At 49.2% G+C, this 22,044-nt stretch overlaps 1 protein-coding gene across 2 annotated transcripts in view; it reads right to left on the minus strand.

Moving 5' to 3' along the window:
• Window positions 1-2,296: 2,296 nt before the first annotated feature.
• Window positions 2,297-22,044, minus strand: part of LHFPL4 (LHFPL tetraspan subfamily member 4) — a 74,504-nt gene continuing 54,756 nt past the window's right edge. The window contains exons 2-4 of one of the 2 annotated variants that reach the window (XM_048857638.2): window positions 13,350-13,586; window positions 9,564-9,580; window positions 2,297-5,367 (exon numbers count right to left, since the gene is read on the minus strand). In XM_048857638.2, coding sequence (XP_048713595.2) covers window positions 5,359-5,367; window positions 9,564-9,580; window positions 13,350-13,586 — 263 coding nt within the window. In that variant the 3' untranslated portion in view covers window positions 2,297-5,358. The remainder of the gene's footprint in view (window positions 5,368-9,563; window positions 9,581-13,349; window positions 13,587-22,044) is intronic. The other variant, XM_048857639.2, reaches the window with a different exon arrangement.

A 22,044-nucleotide genomic window follows, 5' to 3' on the forward strand; every position in this document is an offset into this window, starting at 1 on the left:
TCAATATTTTTCTGCCAATGAAGCATCCCAAACAGAATGCACTATTCCATGGGCCATCCCAGGGCCCTACAAAGAAGGGGCTGGCCCCTCCCAGCTCCGTGACATATGTCTTGGGTGTGCCCCAATGCTGTTTGCCCAGGAGCCGGGGCCAGGGTAGGGCTGGGCAGCATGCTGGGGGGTGGGAGCTGACACGGGGCTCTCGGGCGGCAGGGGCAGGAGGAGCCTTGCAGAGGCTGCCCAGCAGCAGGACCTGGGACTGCAGTTGAGAGCCTCCCATGGTGGGGAGGGTGTGTGGGAACAAGGCAGTTGAGCCCTGCCTACCCACTCCAATAACTAATGCGGTGGCTGCTCTGCCCAGCCATTGTGCATAGTGCCTATAGGGGGCACAGCCTGGGACCAGCCTGGGGAGGGAGGAGCCTGTCGAGGAGACGTGGGCTCTAAGAGACAATCTATCAGGACTCTGGGCTCCAGTGACTGCCTCTCCCTGCTGGGTCTTCCCCCTGTGGCACAGAGCCCTCCTCCCTGGTCACTGTGTCTCCACTGAGAGGTCAAAGGGGGCAGAAGCCTAGAGAGTGGAGGTGATCCTAAAGCTGAGGGCCTCCAGGTAGGTGAGTGCCTCACTTCTCCCCACAGCTCTGGCCTCTCTGTGAGAGCCTGGCAGGCTCATAGCCTCTTCCCTGGAGCTTCGGTGCTATCTTCTGCCGCCCTCTGGTGGAAGATGACGTCCCCTCCCTGGCCTGTCTCACCCATGCAGAGGTTGCCTCCCTTGCCCTGTTCGCCGGCTGGCGGCAGCAGTTGGGAAGTGGCCTGTCTGTGCGTGGGAGGAGGACCGCACTGGTGCCAGCTGTGTCAGCTCCCCTCCCCTCGCGCTGTTCCAGAGGGTAGCGGGTGCTCCCAGGATGCTGAGGGGCTGAGGATGAGCTGCTCTGTAGCTTGTTAGGAACTGGCATGGGATCCAGCCAGCCTGCGTCATGCAGTTGACCAAACACTTCATCAGGAGGGAGTGCCTGTCGGTTCTTGCTGCCCTAGGCTGGCAGGACCCAGCCTCCGCAGCTGTGTGCTGGTGTGTATTCTGGCCCTAGCTTTGGAAAGGTTCAGCTCTGTTTATCGTGTGCCTGGAGGCGACTTAGGAGATGAGACTGCATCCAGCCCATCTCCCACCCCTGCCTCAGTGGGCCAGTGCAGAATTGCTCCTTGTCCCAAGCAATGGGACTCCCACTGCTCCCCAGGGACGGCAAGCCCACACTCTGGTACGTCGTCTGGGCCGCAGTAATGCAGCTGATAACAAGCCTGAACCTCCCCCTTTCTGAAGCTCCACCTGTTGTTCCCACTGCTAGTCCTGCTGGAGGCTCAGCCTGCCCAGAGTTTGCTCTTCTCCATCCTCCTGAGTGTGCACTCAAGCAAGCACCCTCTGATGCATCCTGGCCTGTGCCATGCTTCTCTGTCCTGGGGGAGGGGCAGGGCAGAACGTGCTCCTTTGGCGCCGCAGTAAAATGAGCCTCAGAGTGCGTCCCTTCCTTCACCCTCTGGCCCTCACTGTGCCAGCAGGGAAGCACCAGGACATCACCCAGCCATGGCCCCCCCTTCACCAGCCCCCTTGCACAGCCACACTGAGGAAGGAGAGCCTTTGGCCCTTGGGATCTGCATACCAGTTACCTGTCATCAGCATATTCCCCTCCTCCCCAATTAGATCAGCAGATTTAGGTCCTTTAATCTTTCTTATGAATCAGACCCTCCATGCACAGCTTGATCGCTGGCTGCCTCTCTGAATGCCCTTCATGTCTGTATGTCTGTGGTGGGGTGGGCCCTAGAGTGGAGCACAGAATTCTAGAGGATAGCTGCTATGGAGCCTTGTACCGAGGGGCTGTCACACTCTGCTCCACGACACCGCTGCACATGCAGCCCAAATCATGGCTTTTGGGTTTTTTCCTACATATTTCATTGCAAGCTCCTCTTCAAATTTCCCTGTACAATGGCCCTAGTCTCTTTCAGCATTACTGCTTTCCATCTCTCTGACTGAATAACTGCTTCCAATTATTTTTCCCCAGATGTATTAGCTGCATTCTTACAGACTGCTTCTTGCTCTGTTGCAACCTGCCCATATTTCTATCCTTTCCATATCCCCTTGTATTTGTTCTTTGCCCTTCTTGGTCTTTGCAACTTCTCCCAAGTTAGTATGCTCTACTCTCTGAATTTAATTAAGGAGCTCTTTGTAAATAATCCCAGATTCAAACCAGTCCCTCTGGGCACGGCCCCTCATTAAAACACATTGACATTCTCAAACCGCACCACGGGGTTCCAATCCAATCCAGTTTGAATTATATTTTCCAGTAAGGTTTTGTGAAACACTGTATCAAACGTTGTACTAAAATACAGATATATTACAGCTACTGTATTCCCTTCTCCACTTCAATCAACAAAACCAATCACGTTTGTCTGACATAAACTGTAATTTGTATCCCCCATATGCAGTATCTGCTAGGTCAGTGGTTCTCAAATTGCTCTGTGGAGAACTGGCTGGTTGCTGGGTGTTGGCACCTTCTCCTTGTTTCTAGCGGCTAAATTGCTTTAAAAGAAATTTATAAATTCACCCAGTATTTTCCTGATGACTTCTCTGCATAAGCAATAGCAGTCATTGCTACAATGAAGTTTCGCTGATTGTGAACGGAAGGAGAGAAGGTGCTGGGGGTGGTGCTTACAAGAAGCGTGTCAATAAGAGACCTGTGAGCTGTAACCCAAGCTTTGGGCGTTTGAGAACCCTGACTCTAGATATTGGAGGGTTTGTGTTTGTGTATTTTTCTTGATATTTGCTATTATTTTAGTGGAACAGAGGTTAGACTTGTCGGATAGGAACTGCCAGGATTGCACTCACCCTGTCAGAAAATTCACTGCTACATTTGCTTTTCTTCTACTCTCCACACCTTCCAATTTCTCTGGGATTTTTCAGAAAAATTCTCAGTGGTTCAGTAAGTGAATCAAATAATTCCCTTAGTGCCCGGGGCTGCAGCCCAGCCAGAATGGCTGGCTTTGTATGTGTTTGCCTCTCCCCACTATCCCCTTAACTGCCTCTTATTCAAGATATATTTACAAAGTCTTTGTTGCTTCCTACTTGCCCAAATCTCTTCCCTTCTCATTATAGAGCAAGCTTTCAGAGAGCAGTAAAATACGCCTGACCCCTGGAGTCAGCAGGACTCTACCGCCAATCTGCTTTCCTCCTTGAGCTGCTTCCCCTGGGGCATTTGTGAAAGCCCCTTTGGCAGCTTCAACTTACTTTGTTTTCTTCCCTTTTCCCTGCAGAATCTGTATATCCTTGTTTAGTTCCTTCCTTCTCTTCCAAACAACAGCTGCCCCAACTATGACCCTGATTTCAGTGCCAGCAGCTTTCTTGTGCCTCTACCATGCCCAGTGAAATACCAGCCTCTCACTCTGCTCCCCATCTCTCAGGCAAGCTGCCTCTCTGTTAATAAGTGGCCCTTTCCCCTTGACATTTCTCTCTCTTTCACACACACCCGCCCCCTCATGTGCCCTATCCAGCTTCCTCTAGCTCCAGGGGTACTTGGATGTTTTCCCTTCCTACTCCACCTTCAGGCTGTGGCTGAAGAGACAATCTCATGGTTGCCTCCACCTTTGTGCTCAACACTTTCAGTGTTAGTGCTTAGAACTTTATTGCATTGCCAAGGACTGCATGCTTTCCAATGCTCTTGGCTTATAAAGCCTGTGCCCATGGGCCTGTGAGGAAAACAGGAAACCTGACACACTGACCTGGCCAGAAAATCCAGATCCCTAGCCCGTGGGATTTGGTGTGGTGAGTGGGAAAGAGGGGAGGGTGTGTGTTTGAGAGGGCCTCTTGCTCTGCTCCAGCTAGAGGGTGTGATGTGGGCACATTGGTCTTGCAGGGTGTGGCTAAGGTTTAGCTCTGTTCCAGGGAGCTGTTGAGGGTGCTGCTGTCACTATGGTTACTCTGGGTGACTTTCCTTCTATTTCTCAGCCCTCAGCTCAGGCCTTGGGACGGTGGATTTTATGATGGAACAGGAAATGGCATCATTCCCTGCAAGGGGCACTGCCTTTCAGGACTCCTAGCTCTGAGGCTTCAAGAAAGCCAGCCTGGGAGGGATTCATGTCTCTTTGGTCATGGGGAGTCCCTGCTGTTTTCTGCCTCTCCTGATACTTGGCCAAAGGCTACAGACTGTTCAGGCAGCTCAGCCCTCCACAGCCTGGAGCTGGAGCCTGTGAGGGGCAGGGCTCCTGCAGTGGAGGGGGCTCCAGGACAGAACGCCTCCCTCTGTTCCATTGGCCCCTCCTCCAAGGCTGGCCCTAAGGGAGAGATGCCAAGTTACAGCTTTGCTTATGCCAGTGGAGATAAAAGCACCATATATGTTGCGTATGGTATTTGGCACCGGCCTGAGACAGAATCAGAGAGGGGAGGGCCCCAGAGAGGGAACAGACCCAGCAGCAGGGGAGGAAAGACTCCCATCCCCACCTCAGGTGTGGTTTGCATTTCCAGTTGCTCCACCTTATGAGGGGGCCTGGCTAAGGTTTACATTCAGTGCTTGTAGAGAGCCAGATGCCACGGCAGCCACATAGGCTGGGCCAAGCAGTGAGGCCCACAATCAGTAGAGGGAGCAGGCAGGGCAGGCCTTCTAGCCCTACACTCTGGGATAGGGAGTGTCAGTCTGCAACCCCTCCTGCCATCCCAGGCAGGATGGAGGTAAAGTACAAAGTCACGGAGGTTGGAATCCCCAGGGGACTCAGAGTAACTTTACCCTGTTCAGAGAAGATTCATTTACACATAAAAGTATCAAACGTTCCAGTCTCGGGTGCTGGGTTTCCCTAACAGCAGAGTGCAGAAAAGCTGAGCTGTACAAAACAGGGTGGGGGAGGGTTCCTGGCTGAGTCTGCTGTGCTGCAGTCCTGCGGGCGTCCCAGACAGACTGTTGCTTGCGCCAGCTGCTTAAGGAAATGATAATGAGGAAACTCAGCTGGAAGCATTCTCCAGAGGGAACATGGAAATTCCAGAGGTTCTTGGGAATGTAGAAATCTGTTAAAAACTCTGTCTTTTTCAGTGAAACAAAACTGCCGTTTGTTGCTCCTCTTGAAGCAGGTTCAGGGGGATTTGGCATCAAACTCCCTCCATATACAACCCCCGAGCAGGGGGAGGGAGCCAAAGCTGGTGAGTCACATGAAATGGGCGGGCCGTCATGGACACAGGGCAAGGTTGGCAAATCCCCAGAGAGGTTGGCAGATTCTGAGGCTTCAGGCTGACGTTATGGAACCATCGGCAGCAGAAAGAAGGCAGGATAGAGAAAGCGTCTGAGCCAGGTACCAGTGAGATAAGGGCCCGGCTGCATGTTCTCTACATTATATCCTCTGTGGAGAGAACACAGAGAATCAGCATGTGCCAGCCAGGCCACAACACCTACAGCACCAGAACCCTGAAAGGCAGTGTCAGCACCCCAAGGGGGTTGACGTAACCAATAATAACAATCAGGGCAGGGTGATTTAGTTGGGGATTGGTCCTGCTTTGAGCAGGGGGTTGGACTAGGTGACCTCCTGAGGTCCCTTCCAACCCTGAGATTCTATGATACTGGGACCAGCTTCCTTGTGTGCCTGCAGACCCAGCAACTTCCCAGGGAAGGAAGGGCCCTTGCAGCTTGTGGCATTATGTACAACACCCCTGTGCCAGTTTCTGTATTCCTGGCACCTCTTTAGGGCCCCATGCAGCCACTTGTGTGGAACTGTTTTGCCCACCTGCATTTCTAATTTACTTAGCACAGAGAGCTCCATGCCAGTGACGAGACCCTACAATCATTTCCCAGCTCTTCAGCTGGCCAACTGGAAATTAACCCTTGGAGAGAAAGTGTGGAGATCTCAAAGTCATGGAGGGGCCCAGGAGCTTCCTAGGATCCTTATCCAAGTGATACCCAGAAACTCCCTGCACAGGGAGGGCATGGCAAGGTGACAGGGGCAAATTGGGAGAGAATCTCTGCCAGCACATCAGTGAAAGTCACTGCCTGAACCGCTGTTGAGAAGGGCACGCAGACCCCACCCCTGTCCAGCAGCATGGAGTTGAGGAGGACACTCTGCTGGGGCCGGGATTCTGTTCTCACCTGCTATGGAGGAAAGCAGCTCCTGGCAGGTGTGGCGAGTTACACAGTGACTGCTGCTGCTATGCAGCCCTCCCTGACCTGGGGCCAGCAGAAGCTTGTTACTTTTATGGAATGGGTATAAACTGTGTAGCCCTAAGCTACAGTCCTCCTGTACAGGGCCAAGGGGATACGTTCTGCGCCACTCCTGCTCTGCAAAGAGGCCCTGCCCCAGGCCTGCTGCATTCTCAGCCTGGCTCCTTCCTCACACCCTGGGGGCCCCAGTACAGCAGCATGTGACACCATCACAACTCAGCCCCACTGCTTGCCAGTGCGACACCCTGAGGCAGTGCTCTCACGCAGTGTCAGGCCCTTGCTGCCTCTGACTCCATCCCACACAAAGTCCCCTCCCTTCCAGCTTCTCTCACTTTCTGCCACGACAGCTGAGAGGGAAGGGTAGGGCATTCACCTCTATTTGTTGAGTGCTGGAAGGCTCTCCACACTCCCCCATGCGCTGTCAGGCTGCATGGGGAGCACTCCTGGGCCTAGCCCAGGATGGACTAACCCATGGGTTCTCAAACTGGGAGTTGGGACTCCTCAGGGGATCTCAAGGAAATTACATGGGGGGTCGTGAGCTGTCAGCCTCCACCCCAAACCCCACTTTGCCTCCAGCATTTATAATGGTGTTAAATATATTAAAAAGTGTTTTTAATTTATAAGGGGGGGTCACACTCAGAGGCTTGCTATGTGAAAGGGGTCACCAGTACAAAAGTTTGAGAAGCACTGGACTAACCCTTTCTGTTGTCCTACAGTCCACCCTACTTAAAGGCAGGAAACAAAATCTCTGCAAAAGGCCTGATTCAGCTTGCCAATAAAACTAAGTAAATGCAAGAATGCATTGGATCTAGCATCCCGGGGAGGTAAGGGAGCCCACTGGTATGTACACAGACATATGTAAGAATAGCACACAGTTAACTGTCTCTCTCTGACTCATCCTTCCCATGTTGCTTGCTGTCTTTAGACTGAAAGCTCATCAGGACAGTGACTGTCTCTACATCCCGGGTCTGCACCAGCCAGAGTGACACTGCCCCGCCACCTCAAGAGTGAGGCCCCAGGTAATCCCTCCCAGTATGCACCTCCCCTCCAGCACCTCCATGTACCCCCTCCACCACCCCCAAATACTCTTCCCAATACACACACCCCTCCAGCACCCTTCAGGTACCCCCTCCCAGTACACAGCCCCTCCACTACATACAAACCCCTCCAGCACCCCCAACTGTACCCCCTCTCCAGCTCTCCCTCTGACCGTGTCCTCATTTGGGAACCTGAAATACGGTAACCCTATGTACAGCACCCAGAACCATGAAGCCTTGATCTTGGCTGGGCCTCTCGGTGCTCCTGGGATATAAACAGTGAATGGAGTCCTGGGTGGTCCTGTCCTCTCAAGTAATGGCAAGATATTGCCTTTTTGGGACTTGACCCATTCACTGGAGCAGTCTGAAGGCGAGGAGCACTCCTGGAGCAAGGCACGAGCTTCAAACAGGCTGTGGCTGACCCTGAGAGTGGTTCAGAACCGCAACCCCTTCAGTCCTCTTCCTGACAGAGAGGGGACAGGCATGAAGGGGGTCACACTGGGCCTGGTGAGCCTGCACCTCCACCCCCCCCACTAGTGGGGACATGTCAGAACTTGCCACAACATCTCCCCTGCCCCCATCATCCCTCAGACTAACGCGGTTGGACAGAACTGAACCAGCCCAACCCTTCCCCATGCCATACACACACTAGCTCAGGGGTGACAGCTCTTGTGAATTAATTGTGAGTTGCTCAGTTTTGATCTGAGTTACCCAGGAAAGAATTTTCTGTAGATCTGCCTGGTGAATCTTGCCCATATGCTCAGGGTTTAGCTGATCGCCATATTTGGGGTCAGGAAGGAATTTTCCTCCAGGGCAGATTGGAAGAGGCCCTGGAGATTTTTCGCCTTCCTCTGTAGCATGGGGCACGGGTCACTTGCTGGAGGATTCTCTGCACCTGGAAGTCTTTAAACCATGATTTGAGGACTTCAATAGCTCAGACATAGGTGAGAGGTTTTTCACAGGAGTGGGTGGGTGGGATTCTGTGGCCTGCGTTGTGCAGGAGGTTGGACTAGATGATCATAATGTTCCCTTCTGACCTTAGTATCTATGAATCTATGAACCTGCAGGAGGAGCTCTTGTTATGACGTGAATATCTCCGTTCCCCCAATTTTCAGGATCAGTTACATATGCAGAGCTCTGGTTGACAGAGACCTGTCTTTGCCACAGCCCTGCCTTTGTCAGGCCCTATGTGAGTACAAAGGAGCAGAGGATCCTGGGGAAGTGGGAGGCAGAGTGTCAAGAGGGTCAGAGAAGAGCTGCTGCTGCATACATGGGAGGTCCCAAGGCAGGGTAGGGAAGACGGTGGTGGAGTTGGGGAATTACTGCTTCCCTCCCATTGCTCCAAGATCTCCCCCAGCAGTGGGTGGTCTTGGGGCAGTGGGAGCGAAGGATAAAGAAAATAAAAATTAGTATCCTCAGCAATTTGCACAATTATAATTAGTCATTTTTAAAATTTAGATAATGTTTTGGAGAGATTATTGGATGATTACATACTGGATCAAATTACATACAAAGGATGGAACAATTTTAAAAAATTGAAACGCATTGAAGGTGGGAACTGATTGTTTCTTAAAAAGTCCAGGATTATAAATCTAATTACTGCACTCAGAATGGGTTTTGCAATTAGGCCAAACTGTGGCCTAAACCAGCAAATTCATTTAGTCTTAAAGCCTCAATCTTGAACTCAGTGCACACTGTCCATCTAGCTTAGGGTCCGTGTGGCAGCCCATTGGTTCTGAGATGTGTGCAGAAAATAGCTCAGGTTTCCAGGAGAATCTCATGGTTCTTTGTGCCAGATTTCTGAAGGCGCTGGTGATCGGGCAGGAGAGTGCAGTGGGACAGGTCAGGGAAGAAAGCTGAGGCAGAGATCTGGGGGAAGGGCAGGGAGCAAGACAGTAAATGGATGGTAGGAAATGGATGGTAGTTCCCCATCTCAGGAGTGAGGAGAGAGTGAGTGGAGTCCCATCTAAGCAGCCAAGGAGTGGTCGCCATGTCTGTGGGTATTATAGGTTGGACATTTTCTCACACACACAAGGGAGGAGCAGAAGGGGTTGAGACGTCAAGACAGGCTAAATATGATTGGATTTAATAAAAAAAACCCCAACACTTATGATTTGGGTGTTAATCTCAACATCTTTGGGGTTGACTCAGGATTTTTGATCCCGTAAATTTAGTAGTACTGCTACAGGGACAGAACAGAACCAGGCCCAATGCCCCCCACACAGATGCAGACAGAACAGAACTGGGTCCCAACACCCTTCTCTTCCCTGCCCCCCGGCGCGCACACACTAACTGGGACAGGATGGAACCAGGCCTGGTGAGCCACGCTGCAACACACAGAACTTACCGCAGTGCCAACAAAGTCTGTGAAAAATATTAAAAAAGAGAGAGAGAGAGAGTTAGGAATCTGCTCTGGGTCTGACTCAGCCTCTACTTCCTCCTGGCTGCGCTGCCACTCAGAGTAAGTGGTTCCCATGGCACATCTCCAAGCTCTCTGGGGCTGCTCTGAGTTCAAATTCATGACTCATTAGTCTACATCCTATTGATCTGGTCTTGGTTTAGATGCAGTGGGTCAAATACTGTGTGGTTATACTGTCTCCTCCACCTCCCCTCCCGATGATTTGGCTGGATTTGCACCAGCATAACTGGGAGGGGAATGTAGCTTCCTGGATGGAATGGTCAATACACCACACAAGCACATATAGCCTGATCCCTATTAAGAAGAGTGCACCTGCTTAACCATGCATGTAGAAAGCCTGTAGCCAGAGCTTTCCATGCTATACCCAGATATTTTTATGCACACACCTACGGCCATAGACAGATTGCTATATCCTCATGCACAGTAACACACTCAACTCTCCAACCCAGGTCTGAAGAGCCCTATCCTCAACTGAGGCATAAGGGGAATCTGGTCTCATTTGTTCCTATGTTTCCCTCAGACTGTTTGCCATTGAGCCTCAGCCCTACCCTGGATGGACCCTCATCTCTGGGCTGGGTGTTTTTCAGTCTCTGTGACAACAGAAAAGTACAGGGCAAATTTCAGGATCTGTGTTTCTCTGTCAGAAGGAAAACTATTTCTGACATCGAAGAGCTTCCCTGCTCCCAAGAGGAGGCCTGTATTACAGCTGAAAGGGCCCTGTTGCTATGACACAGGCCTCTTGTGCCAGGAGGAAGGGAACAAGTCTGTGGTCAGAGTATTGACCTACTGGGTAGTTTCCAGTTTTTTAGGTAGTGAGGGCATGAGTACAGTTAGTCTAAGATCAAATGAACTCAGCCATGATCTAGTTAAAAAATCCCTAATGGGACTGGTATTTATGTATCTGGCTTTGTCCATAATGAGCAGCATCTGTAGCTAGTATCTCAGTACATCATAAAAAAGCACCGTATCAAACAGCAGTCATCCTAGGGAGAGTGGATATTCACAAGAACTCACTGTAGTTCTGCTAGCACTCCCAGAAAGAGGATGGCTCTAGACTGTTCTCAATGGTAGCAGATGACAGAACGAGGAGTAATGGTCTCAAGTTGCAGTGGGGGAGGTTTAGATTGGATATTAGGAAAAACTTTTTCACTAAGAGGGAGGTGAAACACTGGAATGCGTTACCTAGGGAGGTAGTAGAATCTCCTTCCTTAGAGGTTTTTAAGGTCAGGCTTGACAAAGCCCTGGCTGGGATGATTTAACTGGGAATTGGTCCTGCTTCGAGCAGGGGGTTGGACTAGATGACCTTCTGGGGTCCCTTCCAACCCTGATATTCTATGATGAGGCAGGAATCAGAGATGAATGTGGGATCTATGAAGCTACTCCAGTGTGGCAGCTCACTTCTAGGAGTTTGCCTAGCATTGTGGATAGAGGCATGTTGCGTGCGCACACACACACACAACTGCATGAACTCACACACACAAGCACTGAGTGAGAAACCCTGCATATATTTTGAAACCCCATTAAGCAGGTTCCCTGCTTTTTACAGTTATGAGGAACATGGCTTCTCTGAATTGTTCCTTGTTTAATGTGGATCTGTCCTACCACCAAACGTTTTTGTGAAATCTGTAACTTATTATTCTAGAGACTCTTTGATTTGATCCCAAGATGGCTGTGGACCCTCTGCAAAGGGCAGCCTGATGCCAGTACAGCTCGCTGGGCAGTTTGAGGCTTAAAGAGCTCCCATTCCCATATAGAAGCGTGGGCTGAGCATTCAGAGGCTGCATGCAGAGTCAATCTGGAACAGATGGAGGTCAGTGAACCTCTCCCAGTCAGAGGTGAGGGGCCAGGGATTCAGTCAGACCTAGGCTCCCACCCACCCACTGACATACCCTAATGCACCTGTGCTCAGAGCCTCTTCCCTTGGCTTCTAGCTAGCCATACCCACTGTAACTCTAGGTTTAATTCAAACAGATGGTGCAAACTCTAAGGCCAGTAGATTATTGTGATTAATTACATTTCCACTTAGGCCCTTTAGGCCCTTCTGGCCTTTGTTCAAATTTTAGTGATGCCCAGGACAGGCAACAAAGTAACCAACTGAGCAAAGCACAGACAGAATCAAGAAGGCACAGAGAGGAGGACGCTGCCACAAATGAGAGAATTAGAGATATTGTTAATGCACCAGTTATGGGAGGAATACAAACCCTCCTGCTTCAGAGAAGGGACCAGCCTCTGACTGAGGAGTTAGGAAGAAACTTTCCCTACGAGCAGGGTATGCTCTAACTGCCCATTCAGGGGCTATCACACCTTCTTTGGAAGCAGCTGGGCCTGGCTGCTCTCAGCAATAGGAGATGGGCTACATGAACCTGTGTGGACTGCTCCCACCTGGCCATTCCAGTGTTCCAAATTGAAACTGCACTGGCTAATCTGATTGGCTGGGGGACTGAGCCATGCACCAATCTGATCGCTGGCTGGATGGCCATTCTTCAAAAATAAACAAATATTCAGCCAATCACAAATCAGGTTTTATTTTTAGAAATGCTATTATTATGGATAAACTGGTATCTGACTGGCTGACTCACCATATAAAAATGTACTTTAACTCAATCCAGCTGCAGCAGGGACATTAGCCTGTGGGTGTCCTAGGACTCTGATCTTGTCATGGGCCAGCGGAGAACTTTGCAGTCTTATAGCACAAGGGACACCTTCCCTTGGGAATAGATTATGCTCTGCTGACTCTGCTGCCACAGTGACTCAGAGGAAAGCTGGTTTGGGAGTAATACTAACTGTGCCCTGTCTGTGATAATAAGTCATTAAACCCCCTTCCTATCTCTGGGTGTCTGAGGGATGCAGCAAAGGATGGGGCAGAGGCACTGGGACAGAAGTCTGTCATGCAGGGATTCCCCACCACAATGCACAGATGAATGAGCCCCTTTCCCTGCTCTGAACAGTGACTGACATCCTTGTCACAGAACCTGCCTATTCACAAACCCAGCAGAATGCCTAGAGCTGGAACCTGCCTGGCAGCTGCTCCCCAGCAGATAGGACTAGCTGGGGCAGATTCTGTTAGGGTTAATTGGGAATGTGATACTGTCCCCCTTGCCCTAATCTTAGTAGAACCATTTGGAAGCCTGTTCTCTGGAGCAGGTTCTTGTGCTGTCTGGAAAACCTAGGGCCTGTAAAATATTTATTAAGTTTTACTGTGCCCCACAGGGTGGCTCAGGATCCTTCACTGCAGCTAAACCTGGAGCGCTCCTCTCCTCCCCAGCTGACCCTATTTATAGTGTTAATTGTGGGCAGGTCTGGACCAGGCTCCAGGAAAACCAGACAGAGAGAGAGAACAGGATTGTGTGTAATGTGGGAAGGTTCTGCTTGCACATAACTCTGCACAGATCTTGGTGGCTACTTGCACCCCCAACAGGATGGGGACTGGCATCCACGTATCTGGCCAGAGACTTGGGCTTATCAGGTATCTTTCAGGCTTCAGCGCTTTTGGTGGCTGTGAAAGAGATGCTGACTAGATGAGAGGAGGAATAGAGATACAGTGCAGTGTGGAGAGGGTGGCATTGGAGTTCTTAAGTCCTACCACTATCTGGATTCATTTAAGCAGGGAGAGGGGCTGGAAGGGACTCAGCCAGGAGAAAAACCTTTGCTACATCCTATTGTGGAGGCATAGGCGGGATGGGGGCTGCAGCTAGGGGCAGGAGTAGTTCTTACCTTTGTTCTCTGTCTTGAGCTCCTCATGAAGCAAGTCATTCTGCCGGTTGCCAAGGACAAAGGCCAGGAAGGAGAGGATGAGGGCGTTGAGGATGCCGATGATGGCAAGGATGTAGGCCCAGCGTACAGAACAATCGCCCAACGAGTACTTCCCTGTCTTCTCCCCGCACATGTCCCTGACAGTCTCTGCATCCCAGCCATCTGGAAATATCATGCAGCCCAGCACCAGGCAGAGTGCTGGACAGGAAAAGAGGGATACAGGGAATGGAGGGGGAGAGGAGGGTGGGGGGAGAGAGAGAACAGAAATTTGACAATAGCAGGCTCTTCAATCTAGCAGACAAGAATATAATGAGATCCAACAGCTGGAAGTTGAAGCTAGATACCCTCAGACTTGAAAATCACAGTTGTTGTTTTTTCTTTCTTTCTTTTTTTAAACAATGAGAGTAATTAACCACTGGACAACTCACCAAAGGAAGTGGTGATTCTCCAGCACTGGCAATTTTCAAATCAAGATGGGATTTTTTTCCTAAAAGATACACTATAGTTCAAGACCAGCTATTGGACTTGAAGCAGGAATTCGTTCAGGGCAGTCCTCTGGCCAGTATTATGCAGAAGGTCAGATTAGATGTTCACCAGGATCCCTCTAGCTTTAAAATCTATGCATCTCAATGCTCTTCGACCATTAGCAAACAGCTGTGAAACTGGCTAGTAAAGTGTGTCTCATCCCCTTCTAGTGGGTGATCCACATAGATGGTATCAGCCTGCAGCTGCTACTCCTTATTCCATTAGCCCAAGTGGTAGGGGTTGTGCTACCGAGCTAAAGGTTCAACCCTGCTGATGGCCCCTGGGGGAGTCAATAGGGTTCTACATGATGGGATTTCTGGGTGTATATTTTTAGTTTGCTTTCCTAAAAACCTAGGAAATTTCACTTTAAAATTATATTAAAAGAATGCTATTGAGGTTGCAAAGTCAAGCGCTCAAAAGTTAGGAAATGCCAGAGGTAAGGTTTTCTGTCCAACCTTAATTTGGACCCTTGTGCATATGCTTTATGATACAGTCTTTAATTACATGATCACAGGACCTCTGCTTCATTCAGTGCAGAGGATGGACCGTGGTCACTGACGTGCTAGCCAATATCTCTTTATCATTCTTATTCAATTCATTCCTAAAATCAGCAGGTCTAGATAACTTGCATTCAGGAGTTTTAAAAGAGCTAGCTGGACTGTTAATGCTGATTTTCAATTAGCCTTAGAACGCTGGGTAAATCCCAGAAGAAAGCTAACATAGTACCAATATTTAAAAAGGGCAAAAAGGATGAGCAAGGTAATTGATTATTTCTGTCAGCCTGAAATCAATCTCTGGCAAGATAATGGAGAGGCTGATAGGGGACTCAATTAATAAAGAATTAAAGGAAGGTAATATAACTAATGCCAGTCAAACATGGCTTTATGAAAAACATCCTGTCAAACTTACTTGATATCTCTTTTTAGTAAGATGACAAGTTTGGCTGATAAAGTGTCAATGTAACAAACTTAGACTGCTGTAAGGCTTTTGACTTGGTACCACACAACATTTTGATTAAAAAAACTAGAACAACATAAAAGTAACATGGCACATATTAAATGGATTAAAAGCTTGCTAGCTGATAGGTTTTAATTGCAAGCAAGGAATCATCGTTATGGCTACGTTTTAGTCACTGGTGTTTTTAGTAAAAGTCATGGACAGGTCATAGGCAGTAAACAACAATTCACAGCCCATGACCCATCTATGACTTGTTCTATATACCCCTGACTAAAACTTGGGTGCTCTGGGGCAGGGGGTGACCCAGGACCCCTGCTGGTGCTGGGTGGGGGAGAAGGGGGCTAGCAGGCTCCCTACCCAGCTCCGTGCAGCTCCTGGAAGCGGCCGGCATGTCCCTGCGGCCCCTAGGTGGAGGTGCAGCCGGGGGGTCTCCACATGCTGCTGCTGCTGCCTCGAGTGCCCACTCTGCAGATCTAAGTGACCAGGAACCATGGCCAGTGGGAACTGTGGGGCAGTGCCTGCAGGGAGAGGCAGCACACAGAACCGCCTGGCTGTGCTTCTGCCTAGGAGCCAAGGGAGGGACATGTCGCTGCTTCTGGGGGGCCCCCTGAGGTAACTGAGCCCTCACCCCAACCTGTGTCCCAGCCCTGAGCCCATTCCCACACCCAAACTGCTGTTGCTGGGAGTGGGGGCGCAGTGGCCTGAGACTGCCCCAGCAGCGGTCAGTGTGGCTGGCCTGGGGCCGCCTGAGCTGCTCAGGCAGCCCCAAGGCCAGAAGTACTGGCTGCTGCAGAAGTCATGGAGGTCCTGGAAAGTCACGGAAACCGTGACTTCTGTGACAGGCTCGCAGCCTTAATCATCATCAAGTGAGTGAGCTTCCAGGGGGTCCTGCAGGGATCAGTTCTTGGCCCTATACCATGGGCAGGGGGTAAATAGGCCAGGGAAGGCTCAGCCTCCGCTGGCGCTGCCGCAGCTGCCAGACCCCTGGTTGCAGAGTTTTGGGGGTAAGTTTTTGATTTATTATGCTCCATGCAGGTTCCAGGGTGGCTGAGGAGGCAGTAAGTGCTATTCAGCTTCCCTGGTTCATCAGTAATCTCCCTGGACTCCAAAGAAAATACTGATGAACCCCAGAAGCCAAGTAGCACATACCACCTTCTCAGCTGCCCCAGAACCTGCATGGGACATATCAAAAGTGTCTTCTGCATGAGAGGCTTTTCCCCAGGTTGGCTTGGGCTCTGGGAAGGGGAGGCATGGCTGTGGCTGGCCCAGGGGCTCCTCCAGGTTGCGAGGGGGCTCAGGGATTTGGCCATGGGGAAGGGGCAGGGAGTCTCAGGGCTGTGGGCATGTGCAGAGTCAGGGGCTAGCCTCCATGTGGAGCCCCCCCTCCTACTGCCCATGCCCTACACTATTTCACATTTTTTTATCTATGACCTGGAAGAAAACATAAACCCATAACTGATAAAGTTTGCAGATGACACACACATTGGGGGAGTAGTAAGTAATGCAGAGGATAGGTCATTCATACAGAGTGATCTGCATCACTTTATAAGCTAGGCTCAAGCAAATAATATGCATTTTAATACAGCTAAACATAAGTGTATACATATAAGAACAAAGAATGTCAGCCATACATATAATATGGGGACACTATCCAGGGAAGCAGTGACTCTAAAACAGATTTGGGGTTTGTGGGGGATAATCAGCTAAATGTGAGCTCCTAGTGTGATGCTGTGGTCAAGAGAGTTAATGTGATCCTTGGAAGCATAAACATGGGAGTCTTGCATAGGAGTAGAGAGGTTATTTTACCTTCATATTTGACACTCCTGTGACTGCTGCTGGAATACTGTGTCCAATTCTGGTGTCCACAGTTCAAGAAGGATATTGATAAATTGGAGTGGGTTCAAAGAAGAGCTATCAGAATGATTTAAAGGATTAGAAAATCCTGCCTTATAGTAAGAGTTGCAAGGACCTCAATCTATCTTCAAAGAGAAGGTTAAAGGGTGACTTGATTAGTCTATACGTACCAACATGGGGAACAAATATTTGATAATGGGCTCTTCAATCTTGCAGAGAAAGATCTAACATGATCCAATGTCTGGAAGTTGAAACTAGACAAATTTAGACTGGACATAAGGCATACATTCTTAATGGTAAGGATAACTAACCACCGGAACAATTTACCACCATGGGACATTTTTCTATAAAATCTGTCCTAGGAATTATTTTGTGGAAGTTCTATGGTCTGTGTTATACAGGACATCAGGCTAGGTCATCACAATGGTCCCTTCTGTCCTTGGAATCTAAGAATGTGTGGCCTCAGGCCTTATTTACTCCCCACTATTTAAACACTGCACTGAATATGGAATTACTGATTTCCTCATGGACATTTCTATGGTGCTTCTCATCATAGGATCTGAGAACTTCACATATGCAAATGAATATATAATTCCAACTTGCCCAGGAGGTAGTGAGGTATTGTTCCCATTGTACAATGGGGACAGAAAGATTAAGGACACAATTATCAGGTGTCCACTGAGTTTGGTTGCCCAATGTGAGATGGCTAGGACTTGATTTTTCAGAATACTTAGCATTATGTATAACACTTCATAGATTTAGAGTGGCACTCCCAGTGACTTTAGGTGCAGCTGAGCACTCAGCACTTCTGCAAATCAGATTTCAGGGGCCTCAAGTTTGGTCCCCCAGAAAATGAACAGTATGTAATCAGTGGCCACCTGTGGAGAGTTTGTTAGCAATAGTTAGAGGCTGGCTCATCAGCTGAAGCAGGAAGATTTCCTAGCACTTTCCTAGCTCCTGTTTGCTGGTCAGTAATTGGAACAGGTGGCTCCCTGGTGGTGGTGATGGTTTGGGTGAAACTGAGGGACTTTACCCTGGATTACTGGCTTTGGGTGTTCTCTCTGAATCTGCTTCCAGAGCTTAGGCCTGATCTGGCTATCTAGTAACTTATCTGGCCCTGTCATCAACATATCTGAGTATCACTTGAGATGAAGAGACTGGACAGAGTGGCCTGTGCCTTCATCTGTTACTTGTCAGCGCATTTTGTTAGGTTGCTTTTCATCCCTCGTTTGCACACTGTGTAAGAGCTGGCAGTTTGCTGGGGTGTCAAGGACCCTGCCACACCTCCCTACCCTGGGAGAAGAGAGAGGAGCAGGGCTGACCAGGTGGATTTTAAAATTGCATTTGAAATGCTTGTGAGTCATGCACAGACAGATTTGTGAGTCACTAGTTCTTTCCTCGGAGAAGTGTGTTGGGGGACATGCACACAGCTGTGAGAGATTCTAGGAGGAGGATGCAAATGTCCCAGCCAGGGCAGAGGAGGGAAGCAATTTCTGATTCTGGACTGACCGGGAATTAAAGTGAAGGGAGGTAGGGGAGCCCTAAAGTTCAGTGTTTGAGAAGTACCTTGCACTAGGCTTCAGCCATCCCAGATACAAAAAGGAGGTGCTGGAAGGATGAGCTATCACAGGCAGACCTCCATAGGGTATCACTCCAGGTGCCTGGCAAAAGAGAATTTTCCTCTCATATAAGTAATGTATAAAAAGAGAGCTCCCTATGACTTCAGCTGTGAGTGCTCAGTACTTCTGCAAATCAGAGCCCAGGGTTTCAGGTTGGGTCCCCAGAAAATGAGGAGCACTTTTCACAAAGTGACTTGCCAAGCAACACACAGGCACCCTGTATCAGAGGCCGGGATAGACTGCAGTTCTTCAGGTGGCGTTCATCTGCTTAAGCTACAAGTCCATTCTTTTTCATCCTGCAATCCCCTGCCTCATTCACTACACACCTTCTGATAATTGGAACAAATGAGGCAGGGACCCTACAAACGTCTAAGCCTGGCTCAGTGAGAAGGAGTTGAATATTCACAGACTTGGTGAGGCTGAGCTGCTCAATAATGACAGTACTTCAGTCTACAGCTAGCGGACGTGACAGAGAAGTGCTCAGAGTGAAATGGAGTGTGAGGGACCTGTGAGGGCTGTGAAGGGAGCTGGCAGGACTGGGGGAGAAGCAGTCATCCTAATACAGGGCAGTGCTAGAGTCTGGTTGATGAGGTGCCCATGCTGCACCTTGCACCAAGCCACTGCAGTAATGGCCACAGTCACTTTAGGCTCTTGTGTTAATGTATGATTTAATTCGCCTCAATTTGTGATCTAGCAATGCTCTTCTTGTCCCTTCAGGCTTTTACATGGCTGCCATGGGACCCAAGCTTCCTGCAGGGTTGAGAGTGGCATCAATCTTTGTAAAAACAATGAGGAGTCCTTTTGGCATATTAGAGACTAACAAATTTATTTGGGCATAAGCTTTCATGGGCTAAAACCCACTTCATCAGATGCATGGAGTGGAACATACAGTAGGGAGGTATAAATACACAGCATATGAAAAGATGGAAGTTTCCTTACCAAGTGGGGGGTCAGTGCTAACGAGCCAATTCAATTAAGGTGGAAGTGGGCTATTCTCAACAGTTGACAAGAAGGGGTGGAAATCACTTTTGTCGTGCTAATGAGGCCAATGTAATCAAGGTGGCCCATTTCAAACAGTTGACAAGAAGGTGTGAGTATCAGCAGGGGGAAATTAGTTTTTGTAGTGACCCACCCACTCCTAGTCTTTATTCAGGCCTAATTTGATGGTGTCTAGTTTGCAAATTAATTCCAGTTCTGCAGTTTCTCATTGGTGTCTGTTTTTGAAGTTTTTTTGTTGAAGAATTGCCTCTTTTAAGTCTGTTGTTGAGTGTCCAGGGAGATTGAAATGTTCCCCTACTGGTTTTTGAATGTTATAATTCCTGATGTCAGATTTGTGTCCATTTATTCTTTTGCGTAGAGACTGTCCGGTTTGGCCAATGTACATGGCAGAGGGGCATTCTTTCCCGTGAAGAAGAGCTGCTATGTCAGTATTTAATGTTTAGTTTGTCTCTGCTGTTCTCTAGGAGAAAGAGGTGTTGTAAGAGCCTGGGAGGGGACCAGAGTGTCCCACCCTAACTCTGTCTTTCAAGCCTCTTCCCTATCTGTAACACGGGGTGATGATCCTGACCCATGCTAGGATGATGATGGCTAGTTAATATTTATAAAACTTTGTGGAGCTTAGTGCCTCATAATAGTAAATTAGACTGAGCTCTCCATTACCAGCATGAAGGGACGTGTCAGGGTGATGGCTAGGGTCGGGAAGGGCAGGGGGAGAGGACAGATGGTTGTTACAAACTGTGTGCATGCATCTGTGTACGCATGTGCATGTACCTGTATGACACTGTCTGCACAGGTTTTCTAAGGGCCCAGGGTACTGCTGGCCTGTGTATCTCTCTAGCCCATCCTGTGTTCTCTGGGTGAGTAAGGGTATGTCTACGTTGCAATGTGGGCTCAGACTCCGGCTCGAGCCCAAAGCCCCCTTCCATCTAGACACAATTTTGTTGAGTCAGGCAGTAAATCCTCCAGGCCTAGGCCCAGGCCCTAGGACCCAGCAAGAAGGCAGGTGGGTTGGAGCCCAACCCTGGGACTTGGGTCCAAACTCCATTGTTTTGCTGTGTGGGCTCAGCTCAGGTCTGGGTCCCGCAGACTCATGTCCTGAGAGTCTGCCAATGCTATGCCACAATTTCATGGGGAATTGTCCTTTCAATCCCAAGATTAGCCAATCAAACCACCAGGGTTGCTTCTGTTTCCTGGGAGTCAAGTACAGCTGTTTGGGGTTTAAACCTTCCATTTATTTATTCTGACCACTGAGCTGTAAACAGAGTGAACTTTCTTGGGGGTTGGAAGTGGTCACTGATAAGAAGTCCTCCGTTGCCAAGCACACTGCTACCTGGTCACGTGATCACAGCCAGCTTTTTGGTAAAACTGGTGCGAGACGAGCAAAACATTTGACTTCAGTAAGAGTTCCAAGAATGACCATGCACACCCAGAAATAGCAAAGAAGCTGGCAATGTTGGGGATTCACCGGATTGGAGACCTGGTCAGCCAGGATGGCAACTTTCTCAGCCCCTGATCCAGTCTAGGACTGGAGAAGAGCCAGCAGATGCCTGATCAGGCTAACAAAATGATTCTGGTGCTCACACCAATTTGCAAGGAGGCTTTAATGCCAGAGCAGCTGCAGTGCATCCTGGATGCACACTTAGAGGAGCTATTTGATGAGTCCCTGGAGGAGCAACGTGCCATGGTGCTGACAGCAGACGAGGCAGAAATAGTTCTGGACCCTGGTAAGATTCTGGATTCATTTGTAGGGAGAGTGGTCACTTTGGATGAGCTATTACCAGCAGGAGAGTGAGTTTGTGTGTGTATGGGGGTGGGGGGGTGAGAAAACCTGTATTTGTGCTGGAAATGGCCCACCTTGATTATCATGCACATTGTAGGGAGAGTGGTCGCTTTGGATGAGCTATTACCAGCAGGAGAGTGAGTTTGTGTGTGTGGTTTTTGGAGGGGGGTGAGGGGGTGAGAAAACCTGTATTTGTGCTGGAAATGGCCCACCTTGATTATCATACACATTTTAAAGAGAGTGGTCACTTTGAATGGGCTATTACCAGCAGGAGAGTGAGTTTGTGGGGGGGGCGGAGGGTGAGAAAACCTGGATTTGTGCTGGAAGTGGCCCAACTTGATGAACACTTTAGATAAGCTATTACCAGCAGAAGAGTGGGGTGGGAGGAGGTATTGTTTCATGGTCTCTGTGCATATAATGTCTTCTGCAGTTTCCACAGTATGCATCCGATGAAGTGAGCTGTAGCTCACGAAAGCTCATGCTCAAATAAATTGGTTAGTCTCTAAGGTGCCACAAGTACTCCTTTTCTTTTTGCGAATACAGACTAACACAGCTGTTACTCTGAAACCTGGATTCATTTTGTGGTGGTTAATATAGAGGGATGGGAGGTATTTCTGTTTTATGACCCAATGCAAAACTTATTGCAAGCTGCGGGTAGCAGCATGTATACACTGAGGGCAGATTGCATGCTTCCTCCTTGGCATTACATGACCACCACATGGAACTCAGAAGGGAAGCACAAACAGTGAAACAAACATTTCACATCAAATTTTTCCTTGATACTCACACATTTTTATAGAGATGTCAGTGCCAAGGTGTTAAGAGTAAGAACCTTATAAGGCCTTCCCTTTTAGTATGCCGCTCTGAACAAATCAGCCACAACACAGCATAACAAACTGTCTGTAAACAGAAAAGGAGTACT

This window comes from Caretta caretta, chromosome 7 (assembly GCF_965140235.1).
Source record: "Caretta caretta isolate rCarCar2 chromosome 7, rCarCar1.hap1, whole genome shotgun sequence".
In the NCBI taxonomy this organism is placed as follows: Eukaryota; Metazoa; Chordata; order Testudines; family Cheloniidae; genus Caretta; species Caretta caretta.